The sequence below is a fragment of the Apis mellifera genome, linkage group LG10, assembly GCF_003254395.2.
Source record: "Apis mellifera strain DH4 linkage group LG10, Amel_HAv3.1, whole genome shotgun sequence".
NCBI classification, from domain to species: Eukaryota; Metazoa; Arthropoda; class Insecta; order Hymenoptera; family Apidae; genus Apis; species Apis mellifera.
Window position 1 is genome coordinate 7,961,866 of NC_037647.1, and position 19,841 is coordinate 7,981,706.

General features: G+C 44.4%; 1 protein-coding gene across 19 annotated transcripts in view; it reads right to left on the minus strand.

The window, feature by feature from the left end:
* LOC410001 (regulating synaptic membrane exocytosis protein 2) overlaps nt 1-19,841 on the minus strand; it is a 64,591-nt gene that overhangs the window by 21,526 nt on the left and 23,224 nt on the right. For 11 of the 19 annotated variants that reach the window (XM_016914348.2, XM_016914343.2, XM_016914346.2 and 8 more), the window contains 9 exons: nt 16,100-16,313; nt 15,227-15,416; nt 8,501-8,702; nt 8,007-8,258; nt 7,156-7,203; nt 5,009-5,273; nt 4,343-4,597; nt 3,464-3,649; nt 39-68 (listed from right to left, as the gene is read on the minus strand). In XM_016914348.2, coding sequence (XP_016769837.2) covers nt 39-68; nt 3,464-3,649; nt 4,343-4,597; nt 5,009-5,273; nt 7,156-7,203; nt 8,007-8,258; nt 8,501-8,702; nt 15,227-15,416; nt 16,100-16,313 — 1,642 coding nt within the window. Of the gene's footprint in view, nt 1-38; nt 69-3,463; nt 3,650-4,342; nt 4,598-5,008; nt 5,274-7,155; nt 7,204-8,006; nt 8,259-8,500; nt 8,703-15,226; nt 15,417-16,099; nt 16,314-18,377; nt 18,461-19,841 lie in introns of those variants that run through there. The other 8 variants (XM_016914339.2, XM_016914341.2, XM_016914340.2 and 5 more) reach the window with 8 other exon arrangements.

Consider the following 19,841-nt stretch of genomic DNA (forward strand, 5'->3'; position numbering starts at 1 on the left):
AGGAGGAAATATATATATATAAGTTTTAATGGCCGTACCGCTTATAATTTGACGGCATATTATGAAACCTAAAAAAATAAACAAACAAAGAAGAGATGAATAAGAAAGGAAATCGATCGAGGAGAGAGGGGGAGGAGAGGAAAGAGACGAGGGAGGGGAGAGATTTGGCTATCGCCAAAAATTAAAACGTCGTCGAACAGAATTTATCAATCATCATTCGTGACATCGTCGAGTAAGTTGTTAATGGGAAAAAATGAGAAAAAAAAAAAAGAAAAAGGGAAGTACGCAAGCGGAAGAAAGAAAAGAGAGTAAATCTGATCGTGCGACACGTCGCGGCCGCCGACTCGGCCGACGATGGATTTATTAATGTAACCAGTGAAACCCCTTTCGATAATCCTATTAGACGATATTGAAGGTTATTAAATATCTCTGCAACCCGTACACGCTCGCACACTATCCCCCCTTCCTCGAACGTGTCGCCTCGAACGTTTCAATTATTCCTTTTCGCGGGCTCGCCTCGGTGTCATCGTCATCATCGGTGGCGTCGCCGAGACGGGGAATGGGAGGAAAGGGAGAGGGGGAGAAATTGGTCAGCGACTCGCAGATTGAGGCCATCGTGGATTAACGAAGCACGCGCCGTTCCGATTCGTTTCTACAGATTCCTCGACACGACCTCGAGAGAGGCGGCAGAAATGAATCCGCGTCGCTCCTCGCCGCGTGTGCTCGAAATGAAAAATTGAACGTATCGAGAGAGAGAGAGAGTAGAGAGAGAAAGAGTTCGTCGAGGCGGGGAACTCGAAACGCGAAACTTTCGGGCGGAAGATCGGCCAACTTTCCTCGGTCATTCGACGCTGCGTCGTGCAATTTTCAACGAGCACCGCCAACTTTCGGATATTATTATTCGAGCACCCTCGAAACCTCGAAGAGGGTCGGCGGTGCACAGATAAGGCGATTGATTACAAACGAAAGCGAACGAGGCGAGGCGTATCCCAATCGCATTGCTCTTCTTCTTCCGCCTTCCATCATCCGCGGAATAAATTTACGAAAGTTGGGTGAAATTGGTGAGGAAAAATTGGCGGTACGAGAGAGAGAGAGATTTGAAGGGAGAGAAGAAGAAAAATTGTAGCGGCCGAAGAGTGGTAACCTCGTGGTATGTTCGATCCTCTCGACAGACGTTCATCAGAGATGAGCGTCGAATTAGGAACGATACGAACACGCGCACTCCGAACACTGCTCTTTTCTCGTTTCCACGTCACACGCGATGCGACGAGCCACCACGTTTCCTTTCACTCGTGATAAACGCATCGAAAAGAGTATTCCGATAGAATGATGAATCGCACGAGATAATGGATCCTCGAAGGATCCATTTAAAAAGAAGGAGTCGATTAATTGATCACAGGCCCATGACCCATGCCTTCGTCAACCACTCGAATCCGAAAGATATCACAGAAATTCGAGGAAATTGCACGAATTGCGGCAAAAAAGCTTTATTAACCGTCTCGTTCGAAGTGGATTTGTTTAGACACGCCGTTCGACGCGGGGTTACCACCGCCGTCCGTAGCCGTGGGCCTCGAATCTCGTCCTTTTTTTTACCTTTTTCTCTCCTTTTTTTCTATTCCTCTTTATCTCCATCTCTCTCTCTCTCTCTTTTTCTCTCGCTTCCTCCAATTTGCTCGTTCCTTCCGTTTCTCTCACCCCTTTCGCTTCAACTTTTGGCGATAGTCGTTACGTTACTCCGTTTCCCTCCCTTCGGGGAAAAATAAAGGATCGGAAGGCTGGATGCACGAAGAAGAAGGGAAGCACTTTGCACTCACAAATAACGATCGGACGTCATCGTTGGAATATTAATATGGATACGGGGCTCGGAGGCTGGCTTCCGCAGCCAGCGGTGGTTGCAGGCCAACTGGCATGTCAATTGGCTTGTTGCCCAGTTTTATAACTTGGCTCCCGGCTTCTCTTTCTCTCCCTTCTCTCTCCACCCCTTCTCTCTCTCTCTTTCTCCCTCTCTCTCTCTCTCTTTCTCTAATTCTCTTCCCCCGCTACATTCTCATTCGCACCCCCGTTCCCCCCGCCCCCATTGTCTCTCTTTCATCGTTGTGGTCGACGGCTTTACGTCATGACGACGCCGTCTTCCGCGAGCACACGACACACAAAAACGCCGGTCTATACCCCTCCTTTTCTCGCAATTGTCCGGAGATTCACCTGGTGAAATCGAACCTTCGACGAAGAGGGGGAGGGAGGGTGGAAATACTCGGGAATCATTTAAGCGTCGATTATTCCAACACGTGCTTTGCTTAAAAAAGAAATATCTATAGGAATAGTAGAAATTTTACGTAGCCAATTTTTTTTCTTTTTCTTTTCCTTTTTTTTATATCGATCGAGAATGAAACGACGAAACGAAGAAACGAGAAAAATTTTCGAAAATGATCAATCTTGTACGATCGAGCTTGAATCTCATCCAATATTCTTTTCAACGAGGAAGGAAGAAGGAGAGACAAAGGTGAATGATGCATGGAGGAAACGTTCGAATCTCGAGTACCGGCATCGCCTCGTGTTAACGACGATTAAGACCGCGTCGCGTGCCGCCCAGGGAATAACCATTACGACGACAGTTACGGTGCCGATTACGAGGCCCGTGAACGAGATCTTAGAGGTCGGGAATAATAACGCTCGACGGTTTAGTAACGCGAGTTCCCGTTGGCCAAAGACATGCCGCTTAAGGCGCGATTAATTCCTCGCGAAACCGATTCACGATTCTTCCTTTCCCTTTCTCCGCGAAAAAGATTTCTTCGTCGAACTGTAGAATCGTCGTCGTGGTGTCCTCTTAAGGCACGAGTTTGAAACCAGCCCATAATATTTCGTTACTCTCTGCCCATTGTTTCTTTCCTCGAAGGAAAGAAAAGAAAAAACTATTAATAAATCACATCTCGGATTGGAAAGAATCAACTCCTTCTTTTTTTAGCAATATTTCTCGAACAAATATCGATCTATGAACCGAGTTTCCTACGAAACGGGAAAAGAAAAAAGAAACGAACTCGCCAAAGCGCATCGATCTACGTGCAAATAAACGCGACAATAAGAGCTACGCAACTGAACGTGTTTCTCTCTTTTAAAGAAAAAGGAAAAGAAAAAATGAAACGAGAAGAAGACGGTCTCAAACTTCTTGCCCATAGCATTTAATTCTTTCTATCCTTAGCATCTTACTGTACTCGACGGTGTCCACGTGGCGATCCGCGAAATCGACGATTTATTTCTCGCAAGATTTCTTCCACGGCCAGGCGTGAAAATAGCACGGCGCTTCTCTCTCTCTCTCTCTCTCTTTCTCTCTCTCTTGCCCCCCAGTTTTATATGTATGTATATATATATATCGTTTCGCGGGAGGTGGGGGGGTTGGTCGGTAGAGTAGTTCGGGGGGAGTCGTTCGGGACGCGACTGTGGAGAGATTTTCGAAGGATGCTCTTACCTGGAGGAACTGCCGATACTGCTTATACTGGCACCGTCAGCTGTTCTCCTTTGCTCCCTGGAGCCGTCGCAGTCCGTGATATCGCATTCGGAAGTGTCAGAGTCGCTGAGCCGCGACGTCGTCGACGGTGGACTGAGATGGCAGTCCACCGGAGTTATCACCATGTCATCGGGCTCCTGATAGTATCTGTGCAACGCGAAATTTAGATCTCACGCTACGCTCTTCTCGCTAGCGCTAGGTGAAAAAGAATCAGCCGAACGGATTCCGCTGAACGAGACACGCCGCGAATTTTCTTTCGCCCTTCTTTATTTTACTATCCTCGAATTTTTCTTTACTCTTTTTCTGCACGTATCATCTTTCTTTTCTCTTTTATTCCATCCATCTATCATCTATCTAACTATCTATCTATCTATTCATTCATTTATTTATTTATTTATTTATCTATTCACTCCGTTCATTTGACGAGCGCGTTTTTTAATAACCGTGATAAAAGGGTAAAACGCACGTGACCGTCGACGGATTCCTTCTCCCTCAGCCTAAAAAATACTCGGAAAGAAATGGCTGCACGCCTACAACAAGAGGCCTAGGCCCTTCTCGCAAAGCTCTAGAAGACTCGGTCCCAAGACACATTTCGTATTTGCATTCAGCGACTAAGAAGCGCAAAGAGTATTCGTCAGTCACCAATCTCTAAAATAAAATTCTCACCTAGTCTCTCATTGCAACAAGCGGACGAATGCGTTTTTTTTTTTAGCGATTTGCGTCTCATCTCAGAGGCATGAATAAAGTGAAACATCCTAAGGTATATATATATATATATATAAGGTGTATATATATATATATATACATACGTATATATGTATCGAGATCTGTTTCACATACCCAATATGCCGGTGCTCGCTGTGCCCCGTGAGGGGATGCCACTCGGCCTCCTCGTCGAAACGCGCCGCGCCGAGCTCGAGCACCACCTCGCCGAGGAAGTCGTTCGTGTCGTACTTCCCGTAATCCCACACGGTGATCTCGAGCGCCCTTTTCCTCAACTCCGACACCCTCCTGATACCCTCGTAGACGAACGTCTGATTCCACTTCGGGTCGTTCGTGTTGGCCAACGTTTTCGTGCGCCTCTTCGACTTTTCGCTGGGAGCAAACGGAGAAGATTAATAAATTATAACGATCGCTATTTGGAGACTCGGGGAAATAGAATGATATCGACGAGGGGAAGCGGTTAACGAGAGAGGCGAGACTAACTAGGGTTAGAGAGAAGTTGTCTGCAATATCGTTTGGCAACCCGGCCAAACTGAGCGGCTATCTCTTGGAACGCTTCTTAAGGAAATGATTTATCTTTCTCTGAAAGGAGGACAGTTTCTACATTTTCGAGGGTGCATCGTATATTTCATTCTTCTTCTTCTTCTTTGCGCGAAAAACTTTCTGCACCATTTCAAACGCGCTTCCCTTTCTCTGTTCGATTTCACGAAAAACTGGAATTACTTTCCGCGAGAAATTTTATATATGTATATAAAAGGAGCGGAGGCGATCAAGAACACTCACCTCTTGTCCGGAAGAAGGAAGATCTTGGCGTAGGGATTTCTGGGTTGGCCGTTGCTCCTTGGCGTGAGCCCCGCCGCGCAGATCAACGTGACGATCAACCGTAGCGCCACGGGGTCGAAGCTCAGCTTCACCTGGAGATTACCACCGACGTTCGCGTTGCTGGACGCGTGCCGTAGGTGTCTTGCGTGTCCCCGAGCGTGGAAATCCGGCGAGCCAGGCGAGGTCACTAAAACCGAAGGTTTCTCGCGCCTCGCGTCGTATAACTCTGCAAGTGATCGTTCAACTTCAACACTAGATTTCAACCATCTTCCTCTTTAGTAAACTTGCGTGCTTCGAACGGTGGAATTTGGGCTACGTGGGGTGTTAAAGGATCTATATAATATATATCTATATGTACGTATAAAAATACCAATATGGGATGTACAATGATACGAGCGAGGAGGAATAAGAGAAGAAGAAAAGGGAAAGAGGGGAAGAGAGAAATGATCGGTGTGCAACTAGCGTTTCGACGCTTTTGTATCGGGATCTATATGGAAGATTCGCGGACAAACTCGTAAAATGTGGGCAAACGGGGACGTGGGTTCGACGATCTTTTACTAGGGCACCGAATCTTGGGACAGGGGAGGCGAGGATGTATATATATATATATATATATATATATATATATATATATACAGGGAGTATATCGAGTGACGTTCGAGTTACGGGCAAATGCAAGAAATTCGAGGAACTTACGGCCAACATATCTTCGACATAACTTGTTTCCTAGAACGTATAAAACGTTTTTCGCGGCCGTGAATTTGGATTATTCCGGGGTTGGTCGTATGGATTACGTGTGGATCTTACAGCGATTCGACGATTTTCACGAATACGTGATCCGGTTTGGGGGAGAGGATTTATAATCCCATGGAAATTCGGATTACTGATCACGCACGAATTCGGATTCTTCTCGAATCGGTGTAAGATTCGCCGTAACTTCCCTTCCATCACTAGGAGTGGTGCGTGTGTAAGTAATGCAATTTTGCGGGCAGACACATCCATTCCTCGGGAGATATATCACAATTCACGTGCAGGACACGTCTCCGGTCGCACGAGCGAGAACAACCCGTCCCATGCGTAAGACATGCGTCGTACGCAGCCGGCGAAAGTAGCTCGCGTTGGATGCGTTTATTACGCAGCGACTTGGTAGGGTGGAAAGCGCATACGCACGTTCGGCAATGTTGCGTTTTCTCTTCGTGTTCGCTTCCTCGAGGCGTCTGGCGACGAGTCGGTTGAGTTAGAAAATAAAGATAAAAAACACTGCTTCACAATTATTCGTTTTTTTATATATAAATATATGTACAGAAATTAAAAATTAAAGAAAAAGAAAGAGGGGAGACGCGTCCCCATGTGAGCAACGTTTAACGCTCGTCGTTTGTTCGTCATTTATCTTTTTTTTTTATTTTTGCGTGATTATCTTAAGTCACGAATGATGAGTGCAGCTTTCGAAGAGTCTATAAGAGGAAAAAAGTACGGGTAGAATCGCGCAAAAGAATGGCGCATTACGCATTATACGTAAGGATTTGAACGCATAATTGCGTCCAATTATGCGTGCGAGGCCAATGCGAAGGGGAGAGTTACGAAACGACGACGGAAAAGAAAAAAAAAAGATTCAAAGTTGTTGCTCCCATAAAGAAATAATATGCTATCGTAAAGAAACGGCGGTGTTAGCATTGGGGTGGAGGGGGCAGAGAGGGGGAGGGGGTGGTGGTGCATTGGCACTACTTTCTACGCTCTACGATAACATCGATGGATAATACAAAAAGCGGACGGAATAACGGATCCGTAATGATCCTCGGTTAAAGCATCGATCTCGATTTCCGTTGCATCCCCGATAATCGTTGCATTCCCTTGTTCCATTCCGCTCGGGGAATGGCGAATCCTTTCCGGTTTCGACCATCTCCCTTCCGAATCCTTCCTCCCCGAGAAAAGATTGTCGGCGAGAGAGAGAGAGAGAGAGAGAGAGAGGATAATACAGCGGAAAGATTCGAAGAAAAAAGAAGGTAGGGGGAGGGGGGTAATCATGAGAACCATGAACCACAACCGGGCGGGGTGGTAAAACACCGATTATTTAGGGGTGGAGAAATTTAAAAAGATTTGAGGCCTACCCCATAGAATACATTTCTTAAGACCTGGAATACGAAAAATCATATAATCTGTGACAATATAGCGTCGCTTTCAATGCGCTTAACTATACTATAGCTATATATAATTAATGGTATCTGGTGACTTGGAGGGGGAAGGGGAGGAGGAAAAAGGACCCGATCGATATTTCCAATGCTCTCGCGTCGATTCGTGACATTCCTTTTTTTTCTTTTCGACAAATTAAAATTTCCCCGACATACGACAATACTATATCACGCTAAATTAGCTCTAGAAACTTTCTATATATATATATATATGTATGTACTACTACGTAATAGAATACTACGCGAAGGTAAAAATTGTTGAACGATATAATAACATCGTTGCGTGATCTCTCTCTCTTTTCTATCAAATTACGAAAATCGCGAAATAAAATAAAAAAAAAAAACTGAATCGTTCAACAATCACACCCCGTGAGGAAAGGGACGCGTGCACTCGCTCGCACTCCCCATCCTCTCAAACTACTACTCGTTCTCAACAAATTGCCATAGCACATACCCTAAAGTGTATCTCTATCGCGACCGAGTGAGCACACCTCTACCTTCCATTGTCTACCTTCTCTACCTTTGTCTAACGCGCTCCGTTTGAATTATCATCATCATTTTTCTTCCCTTTTTTTCGAACACACCCGTGTATCGCGCTCTATACGTGTATATACGTATACATACACACGTATAGCAAGAAGGGAGACAGAGAAGAGATAGAGAAGGAAGTCCGAGAAGAGTCTTCCCGAGAGAGAGCGTGCGTGTCCAACGGGATGAGGATAAAGGAGAGAGGGGAGAGGGGATGAACGAAGCGCGAAGCGCATAGTCACCTTTGTGATGCTGCGGGCCGGATATCGTCTCCGGGTGCTTTTGCCTCCACTGGGTCTGCGCGGTCTTCCTCACCGCCATCGGCCCCCCGGTCATAGGCCCCCCCGTAGCCATGGGACCCGCGGTCGACGATATATTCCGCGAGACTACCAGCTCCACTTGGGGATCCTGCCTCGACTCGGCGATGATGTCGTAAACCTCGCCGAAACTCTTGCCCTGAAGGGATCTGCCGTTCCACTTGATCACCTCGTCACCTGAAATCGTCCAATCGTCCGGTCGGATTCTTCTTTTCGGATCTTCCTCCAACAACTTGGATTTTATTCGCTTGGGATTTCGAAATATCGGACGAATGAAAAGATGCAAGGAAGAGCATTCTTCGATTCCACGATGATGGACAATTGTTTACGATATTGGGTTCAATCGAAGATGAATGATCGCACGGAATATTGGCGAGGTGGATGATGGAAGGAAAGGGTGAAATTTAATTCGTTCTTACCGGGTCTGAGTTGACCTTCTATGTCGGCCGTGCTGCCCTTCTTCACCTTCTCGATGACGGCGCCCATAGAGCCATCCTCCAACAGTTTGCCGCCGACCACTTTCAACCCGAGTATGCTACTACTGCTCCCGGATCCGGACTGCTTTCGCAATACCATGTGGCCAATGATCTTCTGGCCGTCTCTGCTCACTTGCCAGGGATGCTACGAAGCGCGGAGAACGGGTTTTCGTTGGTTTCTTTCTCTTTCTGTTTGATCGTTAACGCTTGGCCGCGTCTCTCGTGAGAATGATAGAGGGATGAAGGGAGACGCGTGCGTCTCTCTCACGCTTCCGAACTTGGGAACCAATGCGATCTGCCCGCAATCTGGCGGGAATCTTGCGAGGTAATATCGTGGATTGGTTTCCAAATTCTTGGCGCGACTGGACTATGCGATCGCTATGAAAGTAATTCGTGAACGGGCTGTGACGTTGATGGTTTTCAAGCTGATCTTCCTCCCCGCAACAACATCCTGCGCACCATCCACGGATCCCATCGTGTATACCGTTTAATCAACCGTCAAAGCGAAACCCGGCCCCGTTATCGATCCGGTTCATCAGTCGCAGGATATTTCCGTCGCGGGGGATATATATATATATACTGATGAAAGAGAAGCTGAGAAGAGAATGGTAGCGATTCCTGGCGATGCGGTGTGCGCAGCGGACGGAGCAAACCCGAGGAGCGTGGTTCGTTTCGAAAACATCTGCGAGACCGGCGTGAAATGACGTTCGCTCGGGTATCCTCCTCCATCTTCTCGTTAATATCGTAAAAACGTGTGTCCGAATAGCGAGGTGAATCTACTATGTTCAAGAGTGAAGGTAAGTAAAAATGGTGGTTTTTACGAACACAAGCTTGACAAGAAAGAAAGAAAGAAAGAAAGAAAGAAAGAAAGAAAGAAAGAAAAAAAGGAAAGAGAAAGCGGTCTATGGTAACATCTAATGATCGTACATCTATGTACACACATAGTAATGAGAACAGTGACTAGGCTCATGCTCACGCGGCACATGCTTCTCTCTTCCCAACGAGCATACGAGCAAGAAAAAAAAGAAAGCGACGATCAGTCCCTTCGAACGTCCGATGTTCGAGGCTCTCTCTTCAAGGTTCCAGGCATGCAACAGCGACGTGATTGCAATCGTAAAATAAGAGGAAAGAAAAAAAAAAGAGAGAGAAAAAAAAAAGAGGAAAAAAAAAAGATAAAGAACACCGTGGAAGCGAGGTATCTTTATCGAAGAGCGACTCGATTCGATCTGGTGGATCTACTTTAGGGAGAGGGGTCGCCTCCTTCCGGTTTCCAGTCGATCGTGTCGATCATGAGCGAGTCGTGGCACTTTCGATTTCGATGCGGACGAATGTCGCAAAGTATTCGCGCAGAAGAGATACGATTATCTTCCCATAATTTTTATCCCAATCGTTTTAATCTCTGTTCGCTGGACACTTTAACCCTGATATAATTGGCTGCTTGAAACCGTTTATCTTTTATTATTCTTCTCCCTTGTTATTTCTTCTTCTCTCTTTTTTCTTTTTTTTCTTTCTTTTCTTTTCTTTTCTTTTCTTTTTTTTGTTTGCCCTAATTAAAAGATCCGAAGAACTTTGGATTCGTGCACTCGACACTCGAGCTTTCCTTTCCACTTTTTTTCGTTCCACGGCCACAGATTCGGATGGGATACTTGAAAATTAAATATTTCATTGACGAAGATAAACGCGCGTACGAAAAGTTTCGTTAAAATACGCTTGTTAAAATTGGAAAAAGTTTAAATATGCCTGTTCCCCCATTTACGAATAACTGAACTCGAGTTTTTTAATTCGACGATATTCTATTTTTTTTTATATATTCCTCTTCCATTCCCATTTACTTTCCCCTCTCTCGTTCAAAAGCTTAGAAACTAACGTCGAGGGGTAGACGTGGTAGTTTACGTTTCGTCACGAGCACGCGACAGGCGCAGCCAATTACATCCGTTTCCGGGGCGGCAGGAGTCGCGGATTTATCAAAAGACACCGCGAAACCGATCGACGAGAGGCTAACGAGATCGTCAAGACTCGTCACTGCTTCGGATATCCTTTGGCCGTACTCCAATTCGATTAATTATGAAACAGGTACGCCTCTCTCTCAACAACCAGCCATCCTTTCGTCCCTTTTAATTGGACGGTTTCGGATCGGCTCGTAGAATCGTCTAGCCTGAATCCAACCCAAGGATTGCCGCTACTTGGAAATAAGTCTCTCTATCTTCGCCGAAAGATATCCAATTCTTTCGAATTGAATCGTAATCGTATAAATCGTATATTCGAATAGAAAAGTAAAAAAAAAAAAAAAAAAGAAAAAAACGGCCGAAGATTCGCGTCGAAAATATTCGAAAAAATTGCACGATCATCGAGAGGGTGAATACGAAGAAAAGATTACGAGGGATTTAATTTCCTGCGCTTTCGGCTCTTATCGGCCGATCGACACCTGTCGATTTTTCGGCGAGGACGGTGACCGGCCCCCCGAGAATCCCGGAGAAAAAGGGGGTCGATCTCGATTCGAAGCGAAGAAATACACAAGATGATCGGCAAATGGGATAAATTGCACGATTCCCGTCCGTTTACTCGGATCGAATTTAATCTTGCTTATTTGCTTCTCATAATTGGAGCACGGCCTTTCCAACCTTTCCCCTCCACGACGGTTTCTCCACCCTTCTTCTTCCATTTATCGAACGATGATCCGTGGCTACGTATCGGGTTTCGGTTCCAAGTGCACGTGATCTCCTTTTCGTAATCGTTCGTTCTCGTAAGAAAGAAAGAAAGAAAGAAAGAAAGAAAGAAAGAGAGACAGAAAGAAAGAAATAAAAAAAAGGAAAAGATCTCTCGCAGAGATCGAGATTACGCAGGATTGTAATAATTGTGGAAAATTAAAGGAGAACGATCGAGAGAGATATTTTGTATTTTGAAAAAAAGGGAACTCGGTCACCACCGTGGCACAGCCGCGATCCCCTCCGTTCTCGTTGCGGCGCCGAGAATTTCCCCGAGAATTTTTCAAGAATTACCCCGACCTCTCTTGCCGAGCGCTGGATTCTCGTTTTTATTGCACGGGGGGGGATATCGTACAGGGTGTTTCCGGCCGAGCTTTAGAACAAGACATAATTCCTCTCGTTTCAACCGGGAGAAACTTTGAAACATCCTCTATCCTCGCGGAAGTAAAAATCAATACGAGATGCGATACTTGGTTTCTGAAGAGGGCCTTTTCGTGCAAATGTACTATACTAGCCGCGTACAGCCTACTCAACGGCGATAATACGAAATAAATAAGTACGAGAAATATGTTTCGCAACGTTACGACAAACAGTAAGCAAAGTTTCTAGATTCCTCAATCTTAAGATATCTCTTATATCACGGTTTCCACGAATCGAAAGTGCAAACATCTCCCGTCAGATTCGTCTTAATCTCTATTTTTTAAACTCTTAATTCTCGAGAAGCTTTCCGGGAAACGGACGATTAAACGGGCGTGCCGATGCGGTGTTTCCACGGCTTATAACTCGGTTCCGTTCGAACGAATTCGAACGAGAAACGTTGAGGGGGCGAGTCGAAAGAATGGGCGCGCATCGGATCGAAATTCGAAGCCGATTTACGGGGCCGCGTAATAACAATAACGGATAATCGAACCGTGGCCGGCCATCGGCCAGCCCCGACTGACAAATGCGCCCGGCAAGGAGGCTATCGGAAAACCAACGCCCGAATGCTGCTCTCCAACCCGCCCGTCCGGAAACTATGATTGGCAAAACTCTTCTCGCGCGAGAATGACAATGATGATCCTTTTCTTTTCTTTTTTCTTTTTTTTCTTTTTAATCACGTTGATGTTGCCTCTAACGATCTCTATCTTTTCAAGCTTAACTCGCAGGAACAGATGATTATGAAATGATGACCGGTTCTGAATAGGTTAATCTAGGTGAATAGTAACAAAGTGGTAACAAAATGATACGACGATGTTAAAAAGTAAATGAACGAATGATTCGATCGATCGATTTCGAATCCTCGCAACGATATTGCAAAATGATATCAGCAAATAAAATCAGCGACTCGTGCGAGTTAAACCTAATCGATCCTCGAACGATAAGACGAAATTTATCCTTTCCTTCGAAGGATCGACAGTACGAACAACAAGTATCGATCTCGAAATAACTCGAGATTCGATTTTAATCTCGTCGATCTAGCGATCGAAGATCAAACGAATCAAAAAGTGTAACGAGATTGATTACATTCGAGCCTATCCTCTCGCTCTAAACGAGAAAAAAAAAGAGGGGGGGAGGAGCAGAGTGGAGGGTAATTTTTTCCGGTACCAAGGCACACCACCGTGGATCGGCAAAGAAACGAGTTTCCAATTAACACCGTGGCGTTTTTCGAAATTCGGCCGAAGAGCGGCGATCCTTGTTCAAAACTTGATTAAACGCGGTTGCAGCCCTCCTCCTCCATCCTCCCCTCCCCCCCCTCTTTTCCCGGCCGTTTAATAACGCGGGGCGATATATCGTGTGGCGGGGATGTATATCGTGTGGTGAATGAACAGTGGTGATGTCGGTGGTGATGTTGGTGGATAAGTTTGGTGGATGAGAGTCGAGTTGCTGCACGACCGTTCCGCGCCGAATTCTCACCGAAACGTTGCGAAACCGGCGAAGAAGAAGAAGATCGATAAACCGGGATAAAACCCGTTTCCACGAGAGATATCCCGGAGGGAGGGGGACGGGGGGGATGGAGATCGAGAGAGACGTCTCTCGACGTCGTTGGTTGAAAAAGTTGAAGAAGAAAGGGGGGAAGAATCGATATATATATATATATATATATATATATATATATATATATATATATATTTCGACGAAACAAGAAACGGACTATGATGATGATGATGAAACGAATGAATGAAAAACTTTATCCATTTCGATCGATGGCTGGTTTCGAAAAATCGTTTGATCGAAGAAAGAAGAATAAATGAATAATACAATATGAATGTGGCTAGAGATAGATGAAAACGATGAGAAGGAGAGATAAATAGATAGAGAGATAAATAGAAAGAGAGAGAAAGAATGAGATTGATGCGACGAAAGCATCCTATTCTAAGCAGCTATAATAATCGCTCGGGAAAGGTTTGGGCCAACGGCCGAGAGAGAGAGTTTGTTAATTAGGTGAGATCAATCCAAGACTCATGCGATCAGGTGCGATCAAACTATGTGTGTTTGCCAGGAACATCTCATTCCCGTCGTCAAATGCTCTCGCTCCGTGACACGTTTCCGCTGATAATGCTAAAAAAAAAAGACGGCTCGACGAAAGGAGGTCCGTAGGGCCTTGCGCGCAACAACCGGATTCAATGCAAACTAGATATATATTATACATATACATATATATATATATGTATGTATATGTATAATACGTTATATACAAACTGAGATGCGTCGGAAATAATAATACGTAACGTAACGAAAAGTACGCGCGGATGCCCAAGCACGAAAGCCTTCAAGCTCGAAGTTTGGGGATGAATCGAGCAAAAGAGGTTTCTTCGTCATACGAAGTTCACAATGTACACGTGAAATGGCAAATTAAGAAAGAAAGAGATCAAAAAAAAAAAAAGAAAAGAAACATATAGAGAAAAAAAATATATATATATATTGTTTGGAGACGCGTCAAGGCGCGGGTGGAAAACGGGTGGAATCTTTCTCCCTCCCTGAAACTTCGGCTCGCCCGGCATTTGACATAATTACGTCGTGTAATTAACCCCTTCGTCACGCATTCGATCCTTTCACGATCTCGAAACGAACGAACGAACCAACGAACGAACGAAGCGTCTAAAGAGAGAAGAAAAAAAATATATATATCTATGATATCTACGCGCGTATTTCGAATCGAACATTTTATTCGAAACGAATAAAGGAATGATCCAAATTTTCTCGTTTTCTCCCTCGTCGAATGTGAACGGCCGTGAACGAAAGGGTTAAGTCCAAACGTTATGCTAAAACTACTACGCTAATGGTACATGAACCAATATATAATAAATAATCAGGCACTAATAAACAGACCACGGATAAATGTATAATAATCATCGTGTTCTATGCGTGAAAACTCTCTCCACTAAAGCTATATATATATATATATGAGAAGCAAGGAACGAGGAGAAGAATTAAAAAAAACCGTATTCCACTTTGGACGACAGAGACCCGCGACGAATAAATTGTCTAAGCGCCACTTCGTTACAAATTAGGCGCGATTATTAGACGCGACGTGGGGGGGGAAAAGAAAAAAAAAAGCTATACATAGCTCATAGTGAAATCTTAGTAAAAGCCGTGTCCGTTTATTCGTTCTACTCGCTCGCGCGACAGAGACCCCTTTTACTCGAATCAACCACTCATTGGCTACATTCGTCCATCCTATACATGTGTAATGTAACTCTGATCTGATCGAAAGCGACTGGCCTGACCATGTTTTTTTCTTTTTTCTCTCTCCTTTTTTTCTTTTTCATTGCGTTCTCGAGAGAACTCGAACTCGTAGAGAGATAGAGATAGAGATAGAGAGAGAGAGTGAGAGAGAGAGAGAGAGAGAGATCGATGGAACTCTAGCCGTTTTTGTTAGTTGTCGTGTTGATTCGTCGATCGACAAGCAAATTATTTGTTCCCGGAAATGTTGATTGATACATGAACGATCGACGCGAGACGTCGGTCCGTAACGGGCCCGTACCTTGGGCAGGTCGCCCCTGTTGCTGTCCTCACTGCTCGTGAACGTGCTAGAGGTGTCTATCCCGGAGTCTTTGGTCGCGCTGTCTTGGCTACCCTGCCGATCGGCCTCCCAAGACCAATCCTCCTGAGGGCCGCCGACATTGGTCCCACCGTCAAATCGTACTGTCTTTTTCCCCCTCCTCTCCGTGAACCTAATGGACACGCCACATACACAGGAGATACGAGAACGTGTGTCTGGCTACTGTAGTGTACGTATTATGTGCGAGTATTAATTTCTATGTAACGTGTGTGTGTACGTGTTTGTGTGTGTGTATGTGTGTATGTATGCGCAAGTGTTCCGTGCGGTGTTTTCCCCGTTTTCATCATAGTTTTTCATCACTCTTCTAATCATCTACTTCTATCACACGTAACTCGAACTCGTCGCGACAGAGCTCCTACGTTACGTGACGACCTTTCATTTTTTTTTTTTTTTGAGTTTGCCAGAGACGGCTACTCGTCCGTTGACGACATAATTGTATTGTCGATTATTGTTAATTGAAAATTAAAAAAAAAAAAAAAGGAAAAGAAAAATATATCGCGATCACGGGTGGGGAGAATCGTAGAAATTGAAGAATTCTTGAATTCTTGGAAATTTTTTTTTTTTTTTGCATCCAGGTATCGCCAGAATCCCGGCAATCCCGGGACGCGAACGAAAGGACGAGATAAATAAGCGATAAAGGAACGAAAAATTGAAAGAGAGAGAGAAAGAGAGAGAGAGAGAGAGAGAAAGAGAGAAAAAAAAAGAAAGAATATTCGATCTAAGAAAGAAAGTTTTGTTGTTTTTATTGGAGAAACGAACGCACGGATCGCCAATTTTTTTTTTTTTCACACGCACCTCCTACTGTCGGCGCGCCACTCGTCGCCACTCCTTCGGAAGCTCCGTCTCACGAGAGTGTTCTCCTCTTTTCGCGGCTCTCGCGGTGGATGATGACCGTTATATTCGATGGTCATCGCGGCCATGTTGTAGTGCCCGTTGTGGGGTCCGTTGTGCCTACGTCCACCGCCGGACATTGATATCGGACCTCCCGTATGGTGGTAGTACCCCTTCCCTACAGTAGATCCAAAAAACGTTTTCGTTTCCTCTGCTCTCATTCTCTTCTATCGAGCTTTTCTATCTCCAATCTTTTTTTTCTTTTTTTTTCTTTTTTTTCTTTAACCGTCGCATCTTCCCCTAATCGCATCTAATTAATCACAAATCCCTCTCTTTCTCTTGAAAAACTTTCAAACCTTCCCCCCTCCTCCTTTCCTTCCCCATTTGTGACGAATTATCATCTATTTTTTCTTTTTTTTTTTCCCCTCGATTCTTAATTTTGCCAGACTCAAAGAGAATTCAGAGATGTGAGAAATTCTGTATGTAATCACAACATCGTTGTGTGTCACATATCAACGCTTCCCTATCAATCGCTCCACGTGTCCAACCATCCTTCCCTTCCTTCCACCTATTTCCCGTCAAGCCGTATTTCCGTGCGCGTTCTCTCTCGGTGTATATATATATACGGTGTACGATAATATAACCGCGTCTCGACAGGTTATACGACCTGTCCCGTAACCCAAGAGAATCGCGGGTGCAGGCTTGCCCGTATTTGGCGGAAAAAGTGGTGCTTAGGAAACGGTGCTCGGGCGAACGAACACGACGAATCGACGAATCGCCTGGACCCGGCCGCTCTACACGCTTCGGGTGTGTGCAGGGGTGGTGTGTGTTGTATGTGTGTGTACGTGTGTGCGCGTGCACAATAGCGATGCCATTTTTTTCTTCTCTTTTTTTTTTCGAATCTCGGCGGCCACAGAGATTCCACATCCTTCGTCGCTTCGAGCTACCTTCGAAACGAGGTTTTATTTTTATTTTCGCGCGGTTTATATTATTCGAGAAGAGCGGTGAGAAGAACGGAAAGAAGAATCGAAAGAAGGGAGAATTCCGCACGCTTTGGGGCGAGATAGATCGATGGATGGATCGTTTTCTTTGAGCGAGAGAGAGAGATTCGTTCATCCTGTCTCCTCGATTCGAATTCGACGCGTTTCAGCGTCGTTCGTTCGTATTCAAGAGAGAGATAGAGAGAGAAAGAGAGAGAGAGAGAGAGAGAGAGAGACGCGAGGCGTGCGAGAATTCTCAGGGGGTGGAAAAATGTTTCGTAGGTATACAAGAGGGGTAGGTATACGTGTACACGATAAAAAAAAAAGAATATGTTTGCAGCGTCACTTGTGCTATATAATCAACATATCGGGTCTTCGAGACGAACATCGAAGCAACAGAATATCGTGAGAGAATGTCGGGGTTATAATAATATATCTTGGTGGGTGGATTACGTGTACGTGGCGTGAGTGAGGTGTAAACGATAGATACTTGTATACCTGTGCACGATTCGTAGCCGTCCAAAGTAGAACAAATAAAATCTGTTACAGCTCTGCCGACCGATCGCACTTTCTCGCCGGTTACATTCTTCGTTCTCGCTTTTTTGAATTCTCTTTCGTCCGATTTTTCGATCGAAAGAATTGAGAAAATTTCGCTCGTCGATTCTTCTTTTTTTTTTTTTTTCCTTATATCGTTGATCGAAAGTATAGAAAAAGGTGAGAAAAAAAAGAAAAAAAAGAAAAAGAGGAACGTTTTCCCAGGGCCGCGATCGCTCTTCGATCGGCAATTTTCGGGCAATTTTCTTTTCCAAGAATAGAGGGGGGGGGGGTGGGATAGGATGGAACGTTTGGAAGAAACGTGGCGCCATATGAGATCGCACACGTGTCCCTTGGCCAATAATTCGCTCGTTTTCGCGCGTCGTTAGGCTAGTGGAAAAAACCAAATGGCGAATTGAACCCGTTGAAAGAAACGGAGGAGGGTGGGGGGGGGGGTTGGGTTTTTGGAGGAAAAACGTGTAGAGTAATTCTCGAAGAAAGATATCGGTTGATACGATCGCAATCGGTCGACAGATGACGTACACACACATGCACACGCATACGCAAAGATATACATATAATATATATGTATTATACATAAAATATATATATATGTATATTTATTAGGTTAGATATATATATGTATACTTTTGGTTTCATATATATATATATTTATATAGCGGAAAACGAAACTGCCTTATTTGCATTTTGAGAAAATTAGTAGGTACCGCGAGGAACTGACGATTCATTCTGTCCCCGGGCTTCTCCCTCGAGCTCCTGGAAGTGACCACCATGGACGGCGGTTTATCCCCTAAAAGGCGATCTCTCTTTAAGTCACACATGTCCCTTTATTGATGCGTAACGGTGCTTCGCTTATCGCTAAACTTAACAAAAAAAAAAAAAGACAGAGAACACGAGTAAAAAAGAACGGTCGCGATAATATAATATACTACTATATATATATATCTCTTTCTGGCTCGAGCATGGAACTCGGCGAAAAATATCTCAAAAATATCATTTTCTCCCTCCCCCGGAGAATTCCGTGTGTGTTTTATATATATATGCAATGCATACCGAGTATAGAGAGATAGTGGCTTAACTTAATAAATAATATTTCTCGAAAATCTATTATCAACTACTGTATTGGGTGGTCTCGCAAAAAAGGGATGATGGTTCTTGGTTAAATCTCTGAACAATAATTTGGGTATGCTATATGCTATAACAATAATAATAATAATAATAATGATAATAACAGTAATAATAATAATAATGATAATAATAATAATATTAATAATAATAATAATAATAATAACAATAATATATAATAAATATAATTCAATTCGATGCAAGTAGAACAGAGAGGAAAAAGAAAATAAACAAATATATTAGTCACTGCTATCAGAACTGCACTCTATGTTAACAATCGAACACTGTATATATGTATATATATATATATATATATATGTGTGTATATATGTACATATATATATATACATATATACATATATATATGTATAAAACTAATGGTAATCGTAATACATTGCAGGCAGAGTCTGGTGTTCTCTCGCTACACGCAAGAAGTAAGTCGTCGTTTTCGTTACGATACGGCCCGGCCTCGAGAATTCGATCTGGATCGTTTCTGAAAGGAGGATCTAGCCTAGGAAGAAAGGAAGGAAGGAAGGAAGGAAGGAAGGGAGGGGTGGATCGGTCTCGTTCGTCGTGCAAGCTCGTTGTAAATAAGGTGAGGTATCACGCATCATAAAACTGGCAAATTGGCCATAAGATCGCCACTCGAGACGCGGCTCGCCGTCTCTTCTTACATAATCATACCGTGTATTCCGTATACATTCTCCACGTTTCTGGATTTACATGGGGAACGGAAGAAAGGATCTCGTGAATCTCGCGTAAAATCGTAAAATATCGAATCTTCCCATCCCTTCCGATTCCAATCCATCCTCGTGGATCGCCCAGCCACGATTAATAGCAGTCGATTATCGAGCGGTTTGCCAAGCTGGGTTGCGATTAATTCGACGAAACGAAAACTGTGCCCCACATTTCAGCCCCTGTCCGTCGTTCAGGGTTGAAAGATAATCGGTATTCCGCGGCCGTCTATCGTTTGCACGATCAACGATGATCGCCACAAAGAAACCGCGCGTATGAAACCAGGCCGGATGTCCAAGGATCGTGGGCGG